Source organism: Aplidium turbinatum, chromosome 5, assembly GCF_918807975.1.
Source record: "Aplidium turbinatum chromosome 5, kaAplTurb1.1, whole genome shotgun sequence".
Classification (NCBI taxonomy): Eukaryota; Metazoa; Chordata; class Ascidiacea; order Aplousobranchia; family Polyclinidae; genus Aplidium; species Aplidium turbinatum.
In genome coordinates, this window is record NC_137476.1 from 24,494,586 (window position 1) to 24,512,025 (window position 17,440).

A 17,440-nucleotide genomic window follows, 5' to 3' on the forward strand; every position below is an offset into this window, starting at 1 on the left:
AATCTAAAAAGTATGTAAATCCATACACAAAAATGCAAAAAAAATTAACAGTTTCGTCTTACATTGCAATAATCCACCACATTCCTTGAGATAGTGAAAGTCTATCTCTATTTTATAGCCTATCGAGATTGCTCTTTACTGTACTTTGCAATCGATTTTATTCTAAAGTTAAACTCAACAGTTTTTCTTTTTTAGGTAGACTGACATTAAATAGAACGATAAGAAAATACAAAAATAATAAACAGAATTTCCAGGCGCGCCTCAATGGATGATAATGAATAAACAAAATATAATTGCTTTACAAATGACGAAAGAATTAAGCAAGTTATGCATGAAAGAAAGCCTAGCCCTAAATCAATCTAAAACAAACTGTTCTTTATGTTCTTACATAGGTTACAGACCGAGTGAACCGAGGAATTTCTGTCAGGTATTTAATTGTAATTACGTCAGTGATCATTTTTTTCTAACCATTCAAAACAAAAAAGAAAAAAATTAATATCGGCAGGATGAGGGCATGTTTCCTCATCTAGGTAAACACGGTTTCTCATCAATGCAAGATAGAACGACCAAGACAATAATTTCTCTGAATCACAAAGCTTTGTATCTATCGATAACCATGAGACAGCATATAACTGCTGATTAGGCGTGGTTATGTGACACTTATGTGGTGAAAAGGAAAGGCGTGGACCAAAAAGGGAATCTAAAAATGAATGCAGTAAATAAATAGACCCATCACTAAACGGTCCAATTTTGTTGCTTGTTATGATAACATTTTGAGGTCGACTGAAATGACGTGCAATAAGTATTGTGTTCAGCATTAAAACGAAATTTTAGTTGAGTCATATTAAAAAGATGAGGTTTAAAGTGGTTATTTAAACAATTAGGCTACACTTCATGAATTATTTTTATCGATTTCAACTTGTGGTCTTGTCTGCAATGACCGGCTGCGTCGCGAACACTGCAGTCAAGGTAAGAACATAAGCTTTTCAGAAAACTGGACTTAACAAACAATACCCCTACCGAACAAGTATGAATTTCAATGTTTAACTTTAGTCCATTATTCAGTCTTTTGCAATAATTAGGTAAAGTGGTAGCCTAAGTCTGACTGCAAAAAATTGTATTTTGAAAGCAGTCTTCGCACAGCTTTATGCAACAAAATTACCGTGGACAGAGATGCTATTGCAAGCGATTTTACTAGAGAAATAATACTTTTCTTGTGAGCTTACAACAAAATAAAAATTACAAAGGTATGAAATTTCCTTATTCTGCAAATTTGGCTTATTTCCGAAACGTTTTTTATGTCTTTCTTTATCACAAAATTAATGCAGTTACAGTACAAAAGTGGGAAAAACTAACTGGAAAGGTGATCTGGTACGATGACACTTCCTCAAATGGGCGATCTACCTAACACAGAAAGCAATCACTAAGAAAACAAACCAATAGCCTAGCTGTTTCAAGGTTGAGACTTGAAAAAAGCTAGGCTATTGATTTGTTTTCTTAGTAATTACAGTAGCCTACAATTACGTCTCGCTCACTTGGCGATTGACAATGTCGCAAAGTTTTTGATCTCTAGTTTATCCTGCAATTATTATGGGATCCTTAACTTTATCCTGAGTGAACATCCTGGGAAGCTAACAATGAGGTAGATTCTACAAAGTATTAAAAGTTTGTTTTCAACCGTGACTCAAGTCTTTCAGCAACTGCGCAGCGTTGGAGCCTTTTTGTGATGCCATCGATTGAATGTCGACTCCAAGAAGTTTTAGGAAGTCAATCGCATTGATAAATGAATGGGTAGTCTGATCGTACAACGTCGGACAAGTTGGGTTGCATTGGGGCAGTGGGCACGGATCGATGGCTTTCGGGGTGCACTGGGTCGGTTCCAAAACTGGTGGCTCTGGTGTGTCAGAAAGATAGTTACTGGTATAGTACCCATCTGCGTAGTCATCATCATCGTCCGGAACTAATTCAGTCGGAAACTCCGCGCTTCGTTCTTCGCTGATATCATTGTTGTAAAGTTCTGCCCTATTGTGATGGTGACGTCTTTGAACACTGACGTAATTCGAATGACTTGCTTCGACGTCACTGCTGTGAGGCTGATCGTTGGTCGAGTCAAGGTTGATTTCCCAACACTGGATGGCGTCCGGGAGCAATACTCGAGATACTGACACAGTGTTCCAGTCGCTGAAAAAAATATTTTTTAAAGATTGTCTTTCAGATTGAACTGTAGCCTACCATTGTACAAGTTGATCCGTAAACTTCAGCCTAACAAAAGACATACAAATGCAACAGCGTTATGTTTTCTTATGAATCAACAATATTGAATAAGTTATTTGAAAAGTTCTATAGAATTACCAACTAACCTATTTGTTACTAGATTACTTACCTCCTGTCCAATACACCGTGAGAAAGACAGGATGTGGCAAAAACTCCCCTGAAAGAAGAAAAACTAACCGTAACACTTGTTGACGTTTAATTTCATTTCAGCATCAGTTATTAAACAATCTTTCCAAAACATAAAAAAAACTAAGGATGAAAACCAATCAACAAAACCTCACATTAATTTCATAGAATTTGAACATATTTCACGTTTCAATGGTGGTGATGCGAGGTCAAAATATCTGCAAACTACAAAGCATTGTCTGTTACCATGGCATGTCTGTTACCAATCGCGTTGCATTTTCGCTCGGAACAACATCATTCAGCTTGATTTGGCCAAAACGAAGTTATTCGTAATTCGAAGAGTTTTATTACGAAGTTTTAGAGAACGTGCAACATTAAGAAACAATTGTGGAAATGTATTTACCAATATATTCCATACTAACAGGGCCTAACAGTGGATAATTTGGGCCCAGTACAACAGAAATCCTTAGGCTCTACAAGTCCAAATCAAGACACTTCTAAGCCAAACGTACTGTAGGCTATCCAAAGAATACGTGGTGATCTTTTCATGTTCTCGGCCCCTTTTGAAAGAGGACAGACCCTTAAAATTATCCCAGGCCGGGTCTAAAAGTGCCCCCTTTATCAACGTTACTGCCCATACCTCCAAACCTAGTTTCTAAGCACCGAAGACGCACTAAAACCATCCGTCAGCAAATTCCACTAAATATAATACATACACCGTATTTTTTCACAAACGACATGCTGTAATTTATTGCATAAAGCAAATATATGAAGATTATTGAAGTCAATGCAAGCTTAAAGACTTTTTTCGTAGACGTTTGTCACATTTTTGTCAAGGCAGTAGACTACAGTGAAATCAAGCGATCGTGTCAGTTAAGAGTTGTCGTCGGGATAAAAAAATCACAAAACCCGTTGTGGTTCAAGCGGACTTACTTGACATTTTTGAAAGATGCTTTCAGTTCTTCGTACAATTCTTCAATATATTTCAGAAGTTGGTTTGACGAGCGACGATACCCCCCCATTAAATTGATGTTATCAGAATGCAATTGTACTTTGTCAAAAAGCCATTGAATGACGAACACTTCAGCTAATAAATAAAATACAGTTTTTTACATTGCTAATTGAGCAAAATAATACATCATGCATAATACAGTAAATAAAAAATATTCATCAGATATTTCATTTAAAAAATAATCTCTTGTATTCTGGTGACTGCAGCTAGGCTATCACAAGATGAAGTTGCTTATCATTTAAAACATCTTGTGGTAGTCCAATCTGCAGTCACTAGAAGATGGCAAAACATTATTTATAACGCATACAGTAATAATTATCTCGTTTTATTTGCACATTGCTTCAGTGATCATCGTCATCACATTAAAAACTTGCGAACTACGTAGGCTGTGTCATGGCTGTACCTTGCAGATGTGGATGAACAACAGGTCCAAAAAAGCACTTCCATCTTTCATCTCGTGAAAACCGTCGAGGCGAATTAATTGAATTGTATCGTTCGTTTCTGGTTGCTCGCAAGCATCTTTCGGGGATGTTTGGTTGCCATAGAGACACTCCGAGTTTGATCATTGCAACAGGAGAGCAGCCATGAGGAAATCGGCATTGCCTCTAGTGGGCAAAATCATATTGTCAAAAATTTTAAAAATTTCAAAGAAGGTGCTTTAATTAAAAAAATTTGAACTTTTTTGTTCGTCCATCAAAAGATTTTATATGCTTATGCTTGCTTTCAAGTAGTTTATACAAAGTTTTACTGTTTTATCTCTACAAAATGCTATGATTAACCTCATATTAGCCCCAAGAAAAAAAAACTGGGTTCAACTTCAAACAAAATGCTGTGTTTTAAGTTAAGAAATACATTTTTCTTTAAAATATGAATAAAGACTTCATTGTAGAAGCAAAATCCCTTGTTTGTTCAAGAAAGCGGAAAATTATTCCGTAGAACAGGCCAGCATTGTTCATCACAAACAGTAGTTAAATTGATCGGCCTCAAGCGAACACTTTCATGTGTGATGTAATAAAGACAGCTCGCTAACTCCTGCAGACAACCGGGCGTAAGAAACGAGGCTACAAGAGCTGGAGATATTACTTTCAACAATCTTGAACAGCAGCTACAGAGAGCCAATACCGGGAATGAGATTTTAACACAACATGACACTTGTATTCAAGTGATGACAGCCCAGAATTTCTGTTTGAAATTGTCCGTGTTTTGAACTTTTTACATCTGCTGGGTCATCCATTATTCTACTAATACCTAGCTTTGATGTGGCGCGCCAGTACAAGTGCAAAATCAGCTTAAATGTTTTACTATATTGATAATTTCTACTAAAACCATGTTTATTTGTTTATTTTTGTGACGCTATAGAATCATGGGTTGTTGTTTTCTACGTCACTGCAATAGTAAACGAGACACTTGATGATGTCATCGTTTTCCAAGTTTTTTAGCCTTTCATGTTCAACAACAAATCGGTAACAATATGAGCAAAAGTCATACAAGTTGTTGACAACATGATGCATTTGAGTGAAGGGCATGATTTATAAAAGATTCTGTGTTTTTAAGAGTAATTAATTATGAACTTGTTACCTTAGTCATACCACTTCCACTTGCTGGTATGCATAAATTTTCTATAGGCCTCATAAAAGAAGTCAAAAACTAAAGATTTTAATTTTCTTATTATTTAAATATATTTTCCAATAAAAAGTAAAGATTTTGCTTAACTCGGTGTTTTTTCGAAGCACAACATTGGTCTAATCATTACACTACGTCCAAGTTTTTATACGCCAAATGCTGAACATTTAAATTGAACAGTAAATAATGTTTTACTTGAGCAAATTAACGCAACTCACATCAGTATCCATTGCAGGTCGCTTGAGATACCAAGCCGAGTCAACGATACCTCGGACGTTTGCAGAAACACTTTCCCGTTCAAGAATGCTTTTAACCCGGTCAATATTCATGAGCACTCCCGTTCCTCCGGCACTGCTGCCGGCCAAGAGAACGGTCGAAGCGCTTTGCATGCCGTGATTTTCAATCAGTTTCATGATCACTTGCTCGATTATAACGGATCCCATAAAACTGAAAGTTTCTACATCAAAAATAAATATCAGATTAAACATGTGGTATTGTGGTATATCAAAACTTCAAGCAACTCCACGCAACCATATTTCTTTGCAGCTGATACGACAGTTATAATTAAGTGTGATGTATTTATTCAATTCAATGTTATTTCTCATGGCAAGACGCCATAGAAGTTCTAACCCGTAGTTGTGGTACAATGCTGACTTGTGGTTTAACATAATCTGGAACTGTAAGTTGAATAGATGTTTGTTAATGTTGAATGATGCGATACTTACCATCACCCAGCCTACGCTTTCGAGCTGTTCCGGACCACACGTCACTGGAGCAATATGGAATATACCTAAAAGTAATTCTGTATTACTGCTGTGTCACAAAACTTCCAAAGCTATTTAATATAGTAGGCTTAGCATAATTGCATATAGACAGTAGCGTAGTTAGAACATATTGTTCATGAACACAGTGTGAAAAAAAAAATAGTGTGAAGACGAGTTAAATTAATTGTTTTTAAAAATCCGAAAATTTCCACGAAAGCATCATCATGCTTTGCGGCTCACACATTGCCATCGGGGACCCAAACAGAATCTTTAGCTGCGACGCTGCATATCACTTACTCTGTTTCAATTCAAATACCGTAGGTGTTTTTATTGTAGCATGTCATGTCTATGAGTTTAAAGTCAGCTAGTTTGTAAAAGCTGGACGAAGTGCTGAAATCGTACATTTTAAGCTGTGCATGTCGTTGTATCTAAGAGTTTCAAGCTACAATCACAACTACATCAGTTATTAAGAATCCAGTGGCCGTTGGCCATTTATGTTGCCAGTTCAATCTTTTTGTCAAAGCTCACATTTTTTTTTATATCTTTATCCTGCATTGCGGGAAAGCGGACTTGAGCGCTATGCATCGGTGTGCGCTTTCCGACGTACACCTGACCCATGCTGCAGCCGACGGCAATGTCTGTTTCAGGTTGTCTACTCTACTTATGACGTAAATTTGGTACTACCCATTACTCGAAATCGATCACTGGGTAGAGGCGATTATCGTAAAGTTTCTTGCCAGAGAAACAACAGCAAGTGCGGATGGCTGGAGTCGAACATACAGGCTCTCGACTGCGAACCCAACGTGCTAACCACTCGGCCACAGTCTACCAAACGTGAGTGTCATAAAGGGTTTATATTGGAAAAATCAATCGTCCATGTCTCAACCAACAATTTCGGTTGTATGTATGCATTTCGTGGTTATACAAATCATGTAGTTTAGTTTCTTAAAAAATCTAATTTATGCCTTTTCGCCTCAAAATAATCAAAACTCTACTTTTGACTTATTTTCAGCTAAAAAATCATAGAATTTTGAAAATAATCGTGAAAAGACAAAACAAAGTAGGCTAACTTTAACGGATTCAACATAATATATTACACAAAATTTTTTTAACATAATTAAAATAAGCTCTAACGTTTTCGACACGTACTTGTGTCCTCATCAGGAATTACAAATCTGCAATGTACGATTATACATATAGACAGTGGCTAGAGTTTATTTTAATTATGTTATATTTTTTTGTGTGCGATACATTATGTTAAATCCGTTAAAGTTATTTTGTTTTGTCTATTTATGGTTTAACAAAGCGAGCTCTCTACCAAAGCTTTATCAATCGTAAAAAGATAAAATAACTTGTTTGTTTTCTTGTAAGCGCAAGTTTAAGATCCTTTTACAAACGTCTTGTTTTTATTTCAACTTACACCATGTTGGAGTCGAAAAGATGAGGGTTGTTAGACTGCGAGTCAGAAAATATGCCGTCACCTAAAATAAAAAATTCCTGAATTATATATGTCAAGAATAAAGTTGTTCAAATTACAACTATGAGTGAGGTGAACTATGACTTCAACTTTTCGGTAGGCTCAAAAATTTATTTGCGTGCTGAACAGAACGAATAAGTAGATTGGTTTTGATGTGCTACATCTGCAAAATTCGTAGTCACATTTGTCCATTTTGTTTACCAAGCTAAGTCTGAGCCTGGTCGATCTGCAACAGTGGCAAGAAAAAAACTGCAGAGTTTGAAGATTCATCGCTACCTATCAGCATCAATGAAGACTTTTCTTTTTTGACGTGCAGCATACAACGATTAAATCACTTTCGAAGAAAATTTTTAACTTGCAGTACATTTTAGAAATACTCTTTTCATTCATTCTAATAAAAGTGGAGTTATTTAGTTATAGCCATTTTTCGATCTCACAAGGTTTTACAAAATTAGATTCATGTCATGTCACAAAACTCGAATAGTGGCCAAAGAAACCAAAACTAAACACACTCGGCCGATACTTTCAAAACCGATTCAAACGAGAAATAAATGAAACGATAGTTTTAAGTGTTCTTTGTAACACAAACAGGGTACTGAATTAAAAGTATCTGCTTGCCATCCCAATACTGTCAGAATATTCATTTTGCATCCTTCCCTTTTTTCAGTTTTAATGTTAAAACTTGAAATCATGCAAATATAGCATCATGTAGTTGCAAAATCTTACTAACTACAGCTGTGTCTGATTGTAAAAAATTACGGCAAATTCCCTGTTGCGCCTTTGTCATTAATGCAAAGAAATGCTCTTTACTATAATTTTCCCTGTCTTAAAAAATACATTTAAACTTTATTAGGGGTGTGTGAAAGCAAAAGTCGTAACCAGTAATAGTGTTTTGAAAATGTGGCCACTAACAAGTAAACAGGAAATAAAGGGTAAAAATATATAAAAAAAACCCTAAGAACACAAATTGGGTAGTCTTTGGTTTATAGACTTGAAATAACAGAACTATGTCGAGCAGATAAAAATAATTCTATGTAATTGCGTTCTTATTAGATTTAAACGGTCTATGATTATTGGGTAAAGTGTAACCTAACCAGTCATGTAACTTAGACTATTTTTGTATCTCGTAAGTAGCGCAATCGGCTATTACGAAAATATCTTGCTGTGCTAGCAGATGGCACAAATTTAAAAATGTCTTCTCACATTTAAAATGTTTCTTGAAGTGAAATTAAGCAAAAACAGGCTCAGGACGTGCGTAACGATCAAAGATATTTTCGCGGATTGCAGATGTCCGTAATGTCAGAATAATTTTACCATTTATTTGCGTCACATTATGACGTAAATATATGACAAATTCTCATAACAACTGGAAATCATCACCTAAAAGAAGTAGATCCGATGATAAACCAACTGCCCATCAGATCTATGTAACTGTTAGAACAACGTTTTGTAATATTGGATCAACGTAAAATCTCAAAATTGTGTTTCCTTGGAGGTGACTGTTCAAATCGTTTCTTTAAAAAAAATTACGATTTAGTTCAAAAGGGACATGAACGTGTAAAAGTGGCTGTGATAAAGATGCAACATACAAATATATGACAGAAACTTTGTAGAAGAGGAAATAATTGGACTGTGAATTTCGTGGAGTTACAAATTTTCATGTCACTATTTCATTCGCCTAATTCCGTCCTATAGTTTTCAAGGATCGTTCACCGAGCGAATTCGAAACGATGCGATATGCAAGCTACAGTTACCACGAAAACAACTTACTCTGTTTACATAAGCTCCAGTCCCTCGATGAGGTCAATTGGGGTTCTTTGAATTTTCTTATTTTACAGGTAACTTCGTTCGCACAGTACCAGCCCCCTTCTAGGTATATCACCCATTTCTTGCTCTCAGGTTGCCGAAGAAGATAATACCTAAGTGAAAAATATTGTGAATAGACAGTTACAAATAAAATGAACGTTTGTCACCAAAATCATAGCAAACACCCTTTGGGCAAAGTTGAAAACCTTGAATCGACTACGAACCGGTGTTGACTGTACCAAGTCTACAATGGTGAAATGGGGTCACAACACGGACCCAGCATTATTTGTGCTACCAAACTCCAAACAACGCACCATCTTTTTGTGTGCCCTCAAATGCCACCACTGCAGAACGTATAGGATCTTTCACTATACAACTCCGTCGCAAAACAATGTGTCAATGCATCAATCTGTGGTGTATCAACCAAATTTAGAAGACTCGATATAAGAAAAAGACCAAAATCATGAAGTAGAATTTTAATAAAGACTCAAGATTATTTTGAAACTAACCAGGTGTGTTTTACTTCAATCATACCGTGTAAGTTTCAAATGAGCATCCACGAATATGGAATGACGATCTCATAAGTTAGGTCTGTTCGATTTCTAGTTAGATGCCTACCCGGATTCACTGCCATCATTACACGTCGCTGCATCTCTTCCTCCGAGCCTGAAGAGTCCCATCGGAGCCCAAGAGTTATTGATGCAATGAGATCCCAGCTCCCGTTCTGTGATCACTTGTTCTTCTCTGAGAGGGATCCCAACTGGTATCTCAGAGCGCGATTGCAGGTTATTGAACGAGATCGCTGACCTCCTGGTGTGCTTGGAGGGGAGTGATGACGCGGATAAAATAACTGCTGACGTCACGATGACGGCGATGACGTAATTCATGATGACAAGATGAAATCTTAAAAAATAGTTCGTCACGTTAAACAAACTCCTGGCTACCTAAAAGAAATGAAGAAATTTGATCCATTGAGATATTAGTTTTTCTTCTCTGTTTGCCTGTTTCTTTCTTTTTGTGAGGCAATTTTCTGTCTGCAAAAATAAGACTACATGAAAAAAAGTTTTCTCATTTTAACCTTGAACTGTCTCAAATTTGGAATTGATTTAAATAAGTTATTCATTGTGCTGTTAGGCTATTGAGTTTAACATCTTGTGTCGAAATCAAAACCGAATGAAAATAACGCAAAAGTAAGTCAATAAACCAGTGGTTCTCCAGCCAGCAAATCAACCCTTTGTTACTTTGATTCAACTTTTGCAGACGTTAAATTAATGCCAATAAGAGGTTGATTTGTTGCTTGGGTCTGGACCCTTCTTATAAGGCATAAGTCTGCTAAGACGTATTAATCGGGCTTGGCCATTTTTTTATTTAACCTCAAACTAATCACCGGATTTTTTTTAGGGTTGTTCGAGACAAAAATATTTCGAAACATTTCGTTTCGAAATTCCTTGTCTTAATTTTGTTTCGTTTCAAAATAATTTCTGAGTGAAGAATTTCGTTTCATTTCGAAGTCCAAGCCATTTCGTTTCGTTCTGCATTCGAAACGATAACAAGAATTTGAGAATTTAAAAAGTCAACTGAGTTCCCTCATGTTTTTTGAAGGTTTGACAATAATCGCAACTCACAAAGCGAGAAATGGAAGCTTACGAGGTACTCCTTTTTCATTATTATATTTGCCTCAGACCGGTATCAATATTCCATTAGTGTTGTCAAATAAAGAATGTTATCTTCGATTTAGAAAAATTTGGACAAACTTTAAGGTCATTAAAGAAGAAAAACTTTGAGTTAAACAAGTTTCTAAATCTGGAAAGATTTATGCAATAAATATTTGAATAAATCAATTAAAAAGATCAAAAAATTTTTTGTGTTGTACCCTCTAACATTTAGCTACTTTTTACCGTGTTTGGCTAGCTTTTAGTTATAGTTTGCTATAGAATTATTTTGGATCTGGCTACCCTGGCCAGTGAATTGTGCGTTCATTCAGCGTTGTGAGGTCCGCGTGTCTTTGGGGTCGGTACGTTGGATATTGGTAGATAATGTTGTTTAATTAATATTTCTATCACAAAAGCGACTAATAAAAACTGCGTAGTCATCTACGCGCTGTTGGTGTTGGTGTGCCATTAGTTGGAAAGCGAATTGCAACGGTTTTGGAAACGCGAGTGGATACAAACAAACGAGAGTCCACTACAATGGCGGAAAGTGCATCAAACCAATAGATCAAGCTCACTTTCCAATGGTGGCTTAATTGGCACAGATTTTGTTGCTTATACTAACCACTTCCACTACAAGCGAGCGTTTGTGGTCTGCTGCTGGTAACATTGTGGTACCAAATCGAGCACCCTGAACATATCAAGGGTTTGTGACATGTCATTTCTCATAGCGACGATCAGGAACTCCATCGGCCAGGTGCCTTTTTTGCACGATTTTATAACCTCCGTTGACTGCACCCATTCTTTTTCTTGTTTGTAGGCTACTGCATCGTTTTTGTATGAAGTGAAAGTTTTGTTTAATTTAAAAAACTACCAATCAGAACATTTTATAAGAGACTACCGTCCAATTGTGGCCCTTTTAGCACTCAGCCAGAGAGTTAATCCTTGTTTTGAACTTTATTCGGTAATTAGAAACAGGAGTAATAGTAGAGGTGGGAATCGAACCCACATCATCAAAATTACTACTTTTTATCCCTTACCCTAACACCTAAGCCAAACAGCTGACGGGGACTACATCACTTAGTTTGCTTTATATCATCTGCTTTTTACCTACGGAAAACGTAGCTTATGATTGTTGGATCAAGGTTTCAGTGGCAGAATTTTTTCTTGTTAAAGTGGCCACCGTGGTGTTGTTTTGCTTGGCGGAGAAAGGACGTTGGCTGTCGACCTCTTTTCCTGATGCTACACTTTTGTGTCCAAAAAAGGATGTTTAAAATTTCCTGTTGTCTTCTGAAGCAATGGCCTGATGGCTGTAAAATATTTTGTTTCGTTTTGAAATTACGAAATATTTCGTTTCGACCTAAAATTATTTGTCTTGATTTCGTAATTTTGTTTCGGAAAAGACATCTTTAAGGATGTCGCTTTGTCGACATAAAAGCGTTCGTTTCGAACAGCCCTCATGTTTTTTAACCATATGCTTTCCAACTCGAGTGCTATATATTTTTGTCACATAATATTTTGAATTTTTAAACAATTTTCCAAAACCTATTATTCTATTTAAAAGCACTTGTCTGCAAACTTATTTTAGTCCAGATATATTGTAAGGAGTTTTTCTAAATTAATTCCGTTGTTGAGAAAATGAAACAAAAAAAAATATTTCAAACTTTTTTTACTTCGTACTTATTGCAACTTTTTAAATTTCTCATTTTTGATGTAATTTCTATTGGATTATGACGGCAATGACAAAACGAATCAATCCTGAGACGGCGAGTCTCTTTCATTTCTAAATTAATCCGATTTATGGTGCTTCCATTCCTGTTGCAAAACTTCAATCCCACGCCACTCAAAGCAGCAGGTTCAAACAAAGCAAATAACAGAAGCCAACATAACAATCTAATCACGTTTACAGATGCTGCGGTTTGCTTTGAATGACGCGACATCGGGAGCGCGAGTTTGTTTGAACAACTAATTTCTTTGCCAATGAGCACACGTGCAACTTGTCAAGCTAAGTCTTTAAGCCGTGGAGCCTATCCATCTATTGAGATAAACAGTTGTAACCCAGGTACAAGGAAAACCGCTTTTTGGCTGAAAGTTGACAAAATGCCCTTTGTGTGGCTTCTTGTATCCGCAAGTTATCAACGATTCGAACCACAAGAGAGCTTCTTTGTTTAAATGCGATTGCAAATTTAGGAAATCTTCAAGAAATTATTTCATTTTTGTTGTTTGAAATTACAAAAATCAATGTATCATTGCCGTTTTTTACATTGAGGCATGTTGTTATTTTTATGTTATTGAACGATGTTACACTAGGCTACAATAAGTCCTTAATAAAAAATTAATTTCTTAAACTTAGTTAGCTACAGTGAAAGTGACTGCAGGCAAAATAGCACTTGCTGTTGTTTCTCTGGGCAAGAAACTTTACGATAATTGCCTCTACCCAGTGATCGATTTCGAGTAATGGGTAGTACCAAATTTAAGTCATAAGTAGAGTAGACAACCGGAAACAGACATTGCCGTCGGCTACAGCGTGGGTCAGGTGTACGTCGGAAGGCATACACCGATGCATAGCGCTCACGTCCGCTTTCCCGCAATGCAGGATAAAGATAAACAAACAAGGAATTGTTAAAAAGACGTTTGAACACAATGAAAGTCTAACGAAATCACGCATGCAAAAGATGAAATTTGAAAGCTGTAGCTCGTACTTGAAAATCAAAATAAAGAACTCGATTTAATTAGAAATTGCACACTTTGCCAACTCGAACAAGACTTGTCCGAGATAGTACCCTTCCAGGTAGAAATCACTATTTTTTTCCCATTGCATGCGTTAAATTAATGTAAAAAAGAATTGATTGACTGCCTGGTCTGGCAACAAGTTTGAAATACCAAAATATCAATTTATCTGCGTATATGCATATTTAAAATATAATAGACTAAAAACGACAGGTCTTCAAACATTCCTTTTTCAATACTACGCAGCTTCTTAATTAGTTTAACCCGTGAATGGATTTACAAACATACTTTTGCTTTGTAATTACAAAAAGTAACAATAAAAAAGTTAATGATGAATTAATAAAAAATCTTACCACCAATTTTGCAGAAAACTTCTTTTAAAGAAAGAACAATATTTTGCTGTAGGCTATCTCTTGTTTAGACAAAAAATCTTATAAAAATAAGCGTTTAACAAAAATAACAAATAATAACAGCAAAAGAACGATATTTTAACTGAAAAAAAGTACGAAAATATTAATTTTAGTAGCGCTACGTCTACAAAAAATTTCACTGCTTTAAAAAACGAAATTTGTATTTAAAAAAATCTCAAACAATAAAGTGCAATGCATATTTCAGTTTTGAACGTAGGCTATTGACTGCATCGATTAAATTCAGGGGATACAGATTTTGAGTATCTGTCTACTTCTTTATTTCATGCTTTCTTGGGAAATAAAGACTTTCCTTATTAAATACCTTTGTAGGCTGTCTGATATTAACCTTGAAAAAATTACGTTTCGATTTTGTGCTGCTCGAAATATCATCAGCTAAGAAGCTGGAGTTCCAAATCTATCTTGTACTCCACCAACAGATTTTTTGATGACTTTACTGTGAAATTTAAAGAACATGAAAAACAAATCTGCCACTCCATCAAACTGAGGAAACAAATTTGCAAGTCCGGTGGGTCTGTTGTTTTTAAAAGGTTGTTAGATGCAAGTTAGACTTGACCAGCGGCGGTAGTTCAGACATTTTTGCAAAGTTTACTCAGAGCCGCACACTTTTTAAGTTTCTTCTTCAAACGGCGCATTAGGAAAGCTGGAAGACGCCAGACTATCTTTCTTTGAGCAGGGAACACAAGACAAGACCTCATTAACCAGCTAGAAAAACAACGATTCTGTGAATTTGTTTGAACCAACTTCTGTAGAATTTTGGATCTTTTGCTGACTGGTTTAGCTACGTAAGATCAAAATCAGGATACTATAATTCTGACTAAGCGTGAGTAGTATTTATGAAACAACAAAACTTCCGTCATCGAGCTCTTTTTTCCGATTTAAAAACTAGAAAAAGGCAATTTTTTTGCTGTTGTTGCAACTGAAATCCAGTTTTAGCATAAGGAACTTTCGCAGACCCTGCCACCTACGACGAAGCCATATGTCTTTGAAGTAGCGGTTTCATCAAAGAGTTACATGAAAGTAATCGCTACGTCACCACAATGGCGGACTTCTTTGATCTCACGACACGCATGATTGAACACAGGTAACAGGCATATGTTTACCCGATTTAAAATCCACCATGAGTACTTTGAATAGGGCACAATATAAAGGCGAAAATGCATTTGTGTTGATGCGATTACCGATGTTTAGGGCATCTTTTCATGAAGTTTAATTGACCAAAAACAGTCATTAGTTTCTCTTGCATTTGGTCGCTTGGAATAAGCTGAAACAAAAACTTGTTTGTTAACTCTAAATTTAGCTGATGTTTATGAACTAAAAATAACCTCTGAGACAAGAACAATGCTTGTGTACTTGATTCAATTTTCTGTGACAAAGGTCTATGGTTGTAAAGATGATTCAGCGAATTCTTAGAAGGCTATGCTTTGCTTCGGCGTGGTTCAAGGTCTATTGATTTAAGAAACTGAGCAAATCCTGAATGAACATAGCGTAATAATTGTTTTAATAAATGATGAGAAGATTTGTGAGCCACAGGACTTTCATACCTGAGACGTGTTCATCTCGTTCGTTGTGCTTATGGAGTGGGTTGCAATAGATGTAAGCACGTTCCAGAGCTGCTACCAGTGGCATTGACGAGGTGATCCGGAAAGTACTTTTAGACCTGGGCCCGCAATGATTACAAAAGACCTAAAGACTTAATGAATCTACAGCGTATTCTTTAGAAATGCTGTGTTTTTCATATAATCCATGGCTCGATCTAATCCATTTGTTTTCTGGAAACAACCTTCCACTTTTTAAGAAAAAATTATCTCGATGATTGTTAGTGTTATCCATTTAGTTTGCCTTTTTGAAAAGGACTCTTGTGTATTTGTAAAGGTGTTTTTACTTAGTGCCTTTGGATCTCAGTGGTACCGGCCCCACATTTTCCTCTCCACAACCCTGTGCAAGTGTGCAGCGCGGCAAGCATCTGTTTCAAGTATCTCTACACTGAGATCTAGATAAGGTTGTTTTTGTTCTAAGTTTGTTTACACATAGGCTTGTCAAGCCAGTTCATTGATGACGTCATTTCTTGAAGTACGATGAGCATGAAACAAAAAGGTTCAGACGTTTGATCCAATCAGTCGATTGCATGTCGCATTTCATTCATGTTACCGGTCAGTCCTGTTTTCTCTGGTGACGCAGGCTATTAGTTGTTTTCACTTTCTATTTGTTTATTGTGTCTAGGTATATTTTACGTTTACTTTTTGATGAGTTTGCAACAAATGTAGGTAAATACGTATCTACCCGAACAAAATCATGTTAGTTGGCTTAGGCTCGGCGGCTTAATGGTTATTACCTCCGCCTCTAAATCGATAGGCATGGGTTCGATACCTTGTTAGGTCATACCAAAGACTTTTAAAATGGCACTGAATCTAATTCCTGCTTGGCACTGAGCAATGGAATGGATTCTATACGGCTGCATTGACACTGCATTGACACTGTCTGCTTTGTAAAGCGCTGAGGAGCAACGCCTTCTGCGATGGATACAGCGCTGTATAAAAACAAGCATTATTATTATTATTGGTAAAAATATCCCCCAAAAAAATCCACCCTGATACATATGTCGCCATATAAAATTCAGCTGGTAAATATCTCCTCTCTCTCAGTAAAAATTGAAACTATTTAGAGAGAAATTTATCAGATTGGATTTTTTCGGGTGATTTTTACCGATTACCGTTTGCAACAAGTATCCAATTCACTGCATTCACTGCATTCAGTTTAACCTCTAGGTATCTTGTTGCGTGTTTTAATTCTGATTCTTGCTGCTTACTTTATTCATTTTATCAGTACGTTTTTGTGTTGTGCCATCGTTGCTGAACAGGTTGTGTTAACCTGTTTTAGCCACCTTGATAAAGTCAGTCGTGCTGACTGACGAAACGTCGGAAATAAAAAAGCTAGTTATCATCTTTAACATCAGGAGGTAACCTAGTAAATAGTCACCAGAAGAACGCAAATTACTTTTATTATAAAATGCCTGGTGAACAGTCTCTCTCTGTTTTTACTATCCAATTGTTACGTTATTTTTGATTTGATTAGTGAATACATTTATTCTGACTCAGCTAAAACTGAACCATGTCGAAGTTTTATCTTACTGCATTTGGTTTGTCTTGATGGAATGTAGGTAAATTTTTCCACCGGAAATAATTCACTACAGTGTACATATCTAGACAACCACTTTATCTGGTTCAAATCTAGTAAAAATCTGGTCAAATCGTACCCGATCTGGACCACATAAAGTGGTTGTCTGGAATATCTCTCCAGGTAAAAATTCTTCCTATGGAGTATAGACATTACCAGAGTAGATTTTTTTCGTGTAGATGTTTTGCGGAATGAATTTTGTCCAAGGCAACATTTTCCGGGCGATTTTTTCCTGTTGAATTTTTACCATTTTTCGTCTTGGTGTGTTGATGCACCTCAGATGAGCTGGTTTCTATTCCAGCTTCAACTCGATGCTCTTTTTTTCTAAATGTGAACCTTTCAACTTGGACCATCCGTTGTACTGTAGGCTATGT

General features: G+C 36.3%; 1 protein-coding gene across 1 annotated transcript; it reads right to left on the reverse strand.

Annotated features, from left to right (window-relative positions):
- Positions 1-1,532: 1,532 nt before the first annotated feature.
- LOC145771357 (palmitoleoyl-protein carboxylesterase notum1-like) lies at positions 1,533-13,947 on the reverse strand. The gene is made up of 10 exons (XM_082583111.1): positions 13,815-13,947; positions 9,701-9,985; positions 9,047-9,195; positions 7,220-7,280; positions 5,761-5,825; positions 5,254-5,492; positions 3,816-4,017; positions 3,334-3,487; positions 2,384-2,431; positions 1,533-2,181 (listed from the first exon to the last, which is right to left on the reverse strand). The coding sequence occupies exons 2-10, from the start codon at positions 9,967-9,969 to the stop codon at positions 1,674-1,676; spliced, it is 1,695 nt and encodes a 564-aa protein (XP_082439237.1). The 5' UTR covers positions 9,970-9,985; positions 13,815-13,947; the 3' UTR covers positions 1,533-1,673.
- Between the last annotated feature and the right edge of the window lie 3,493 nt (positions 13,948-17,440).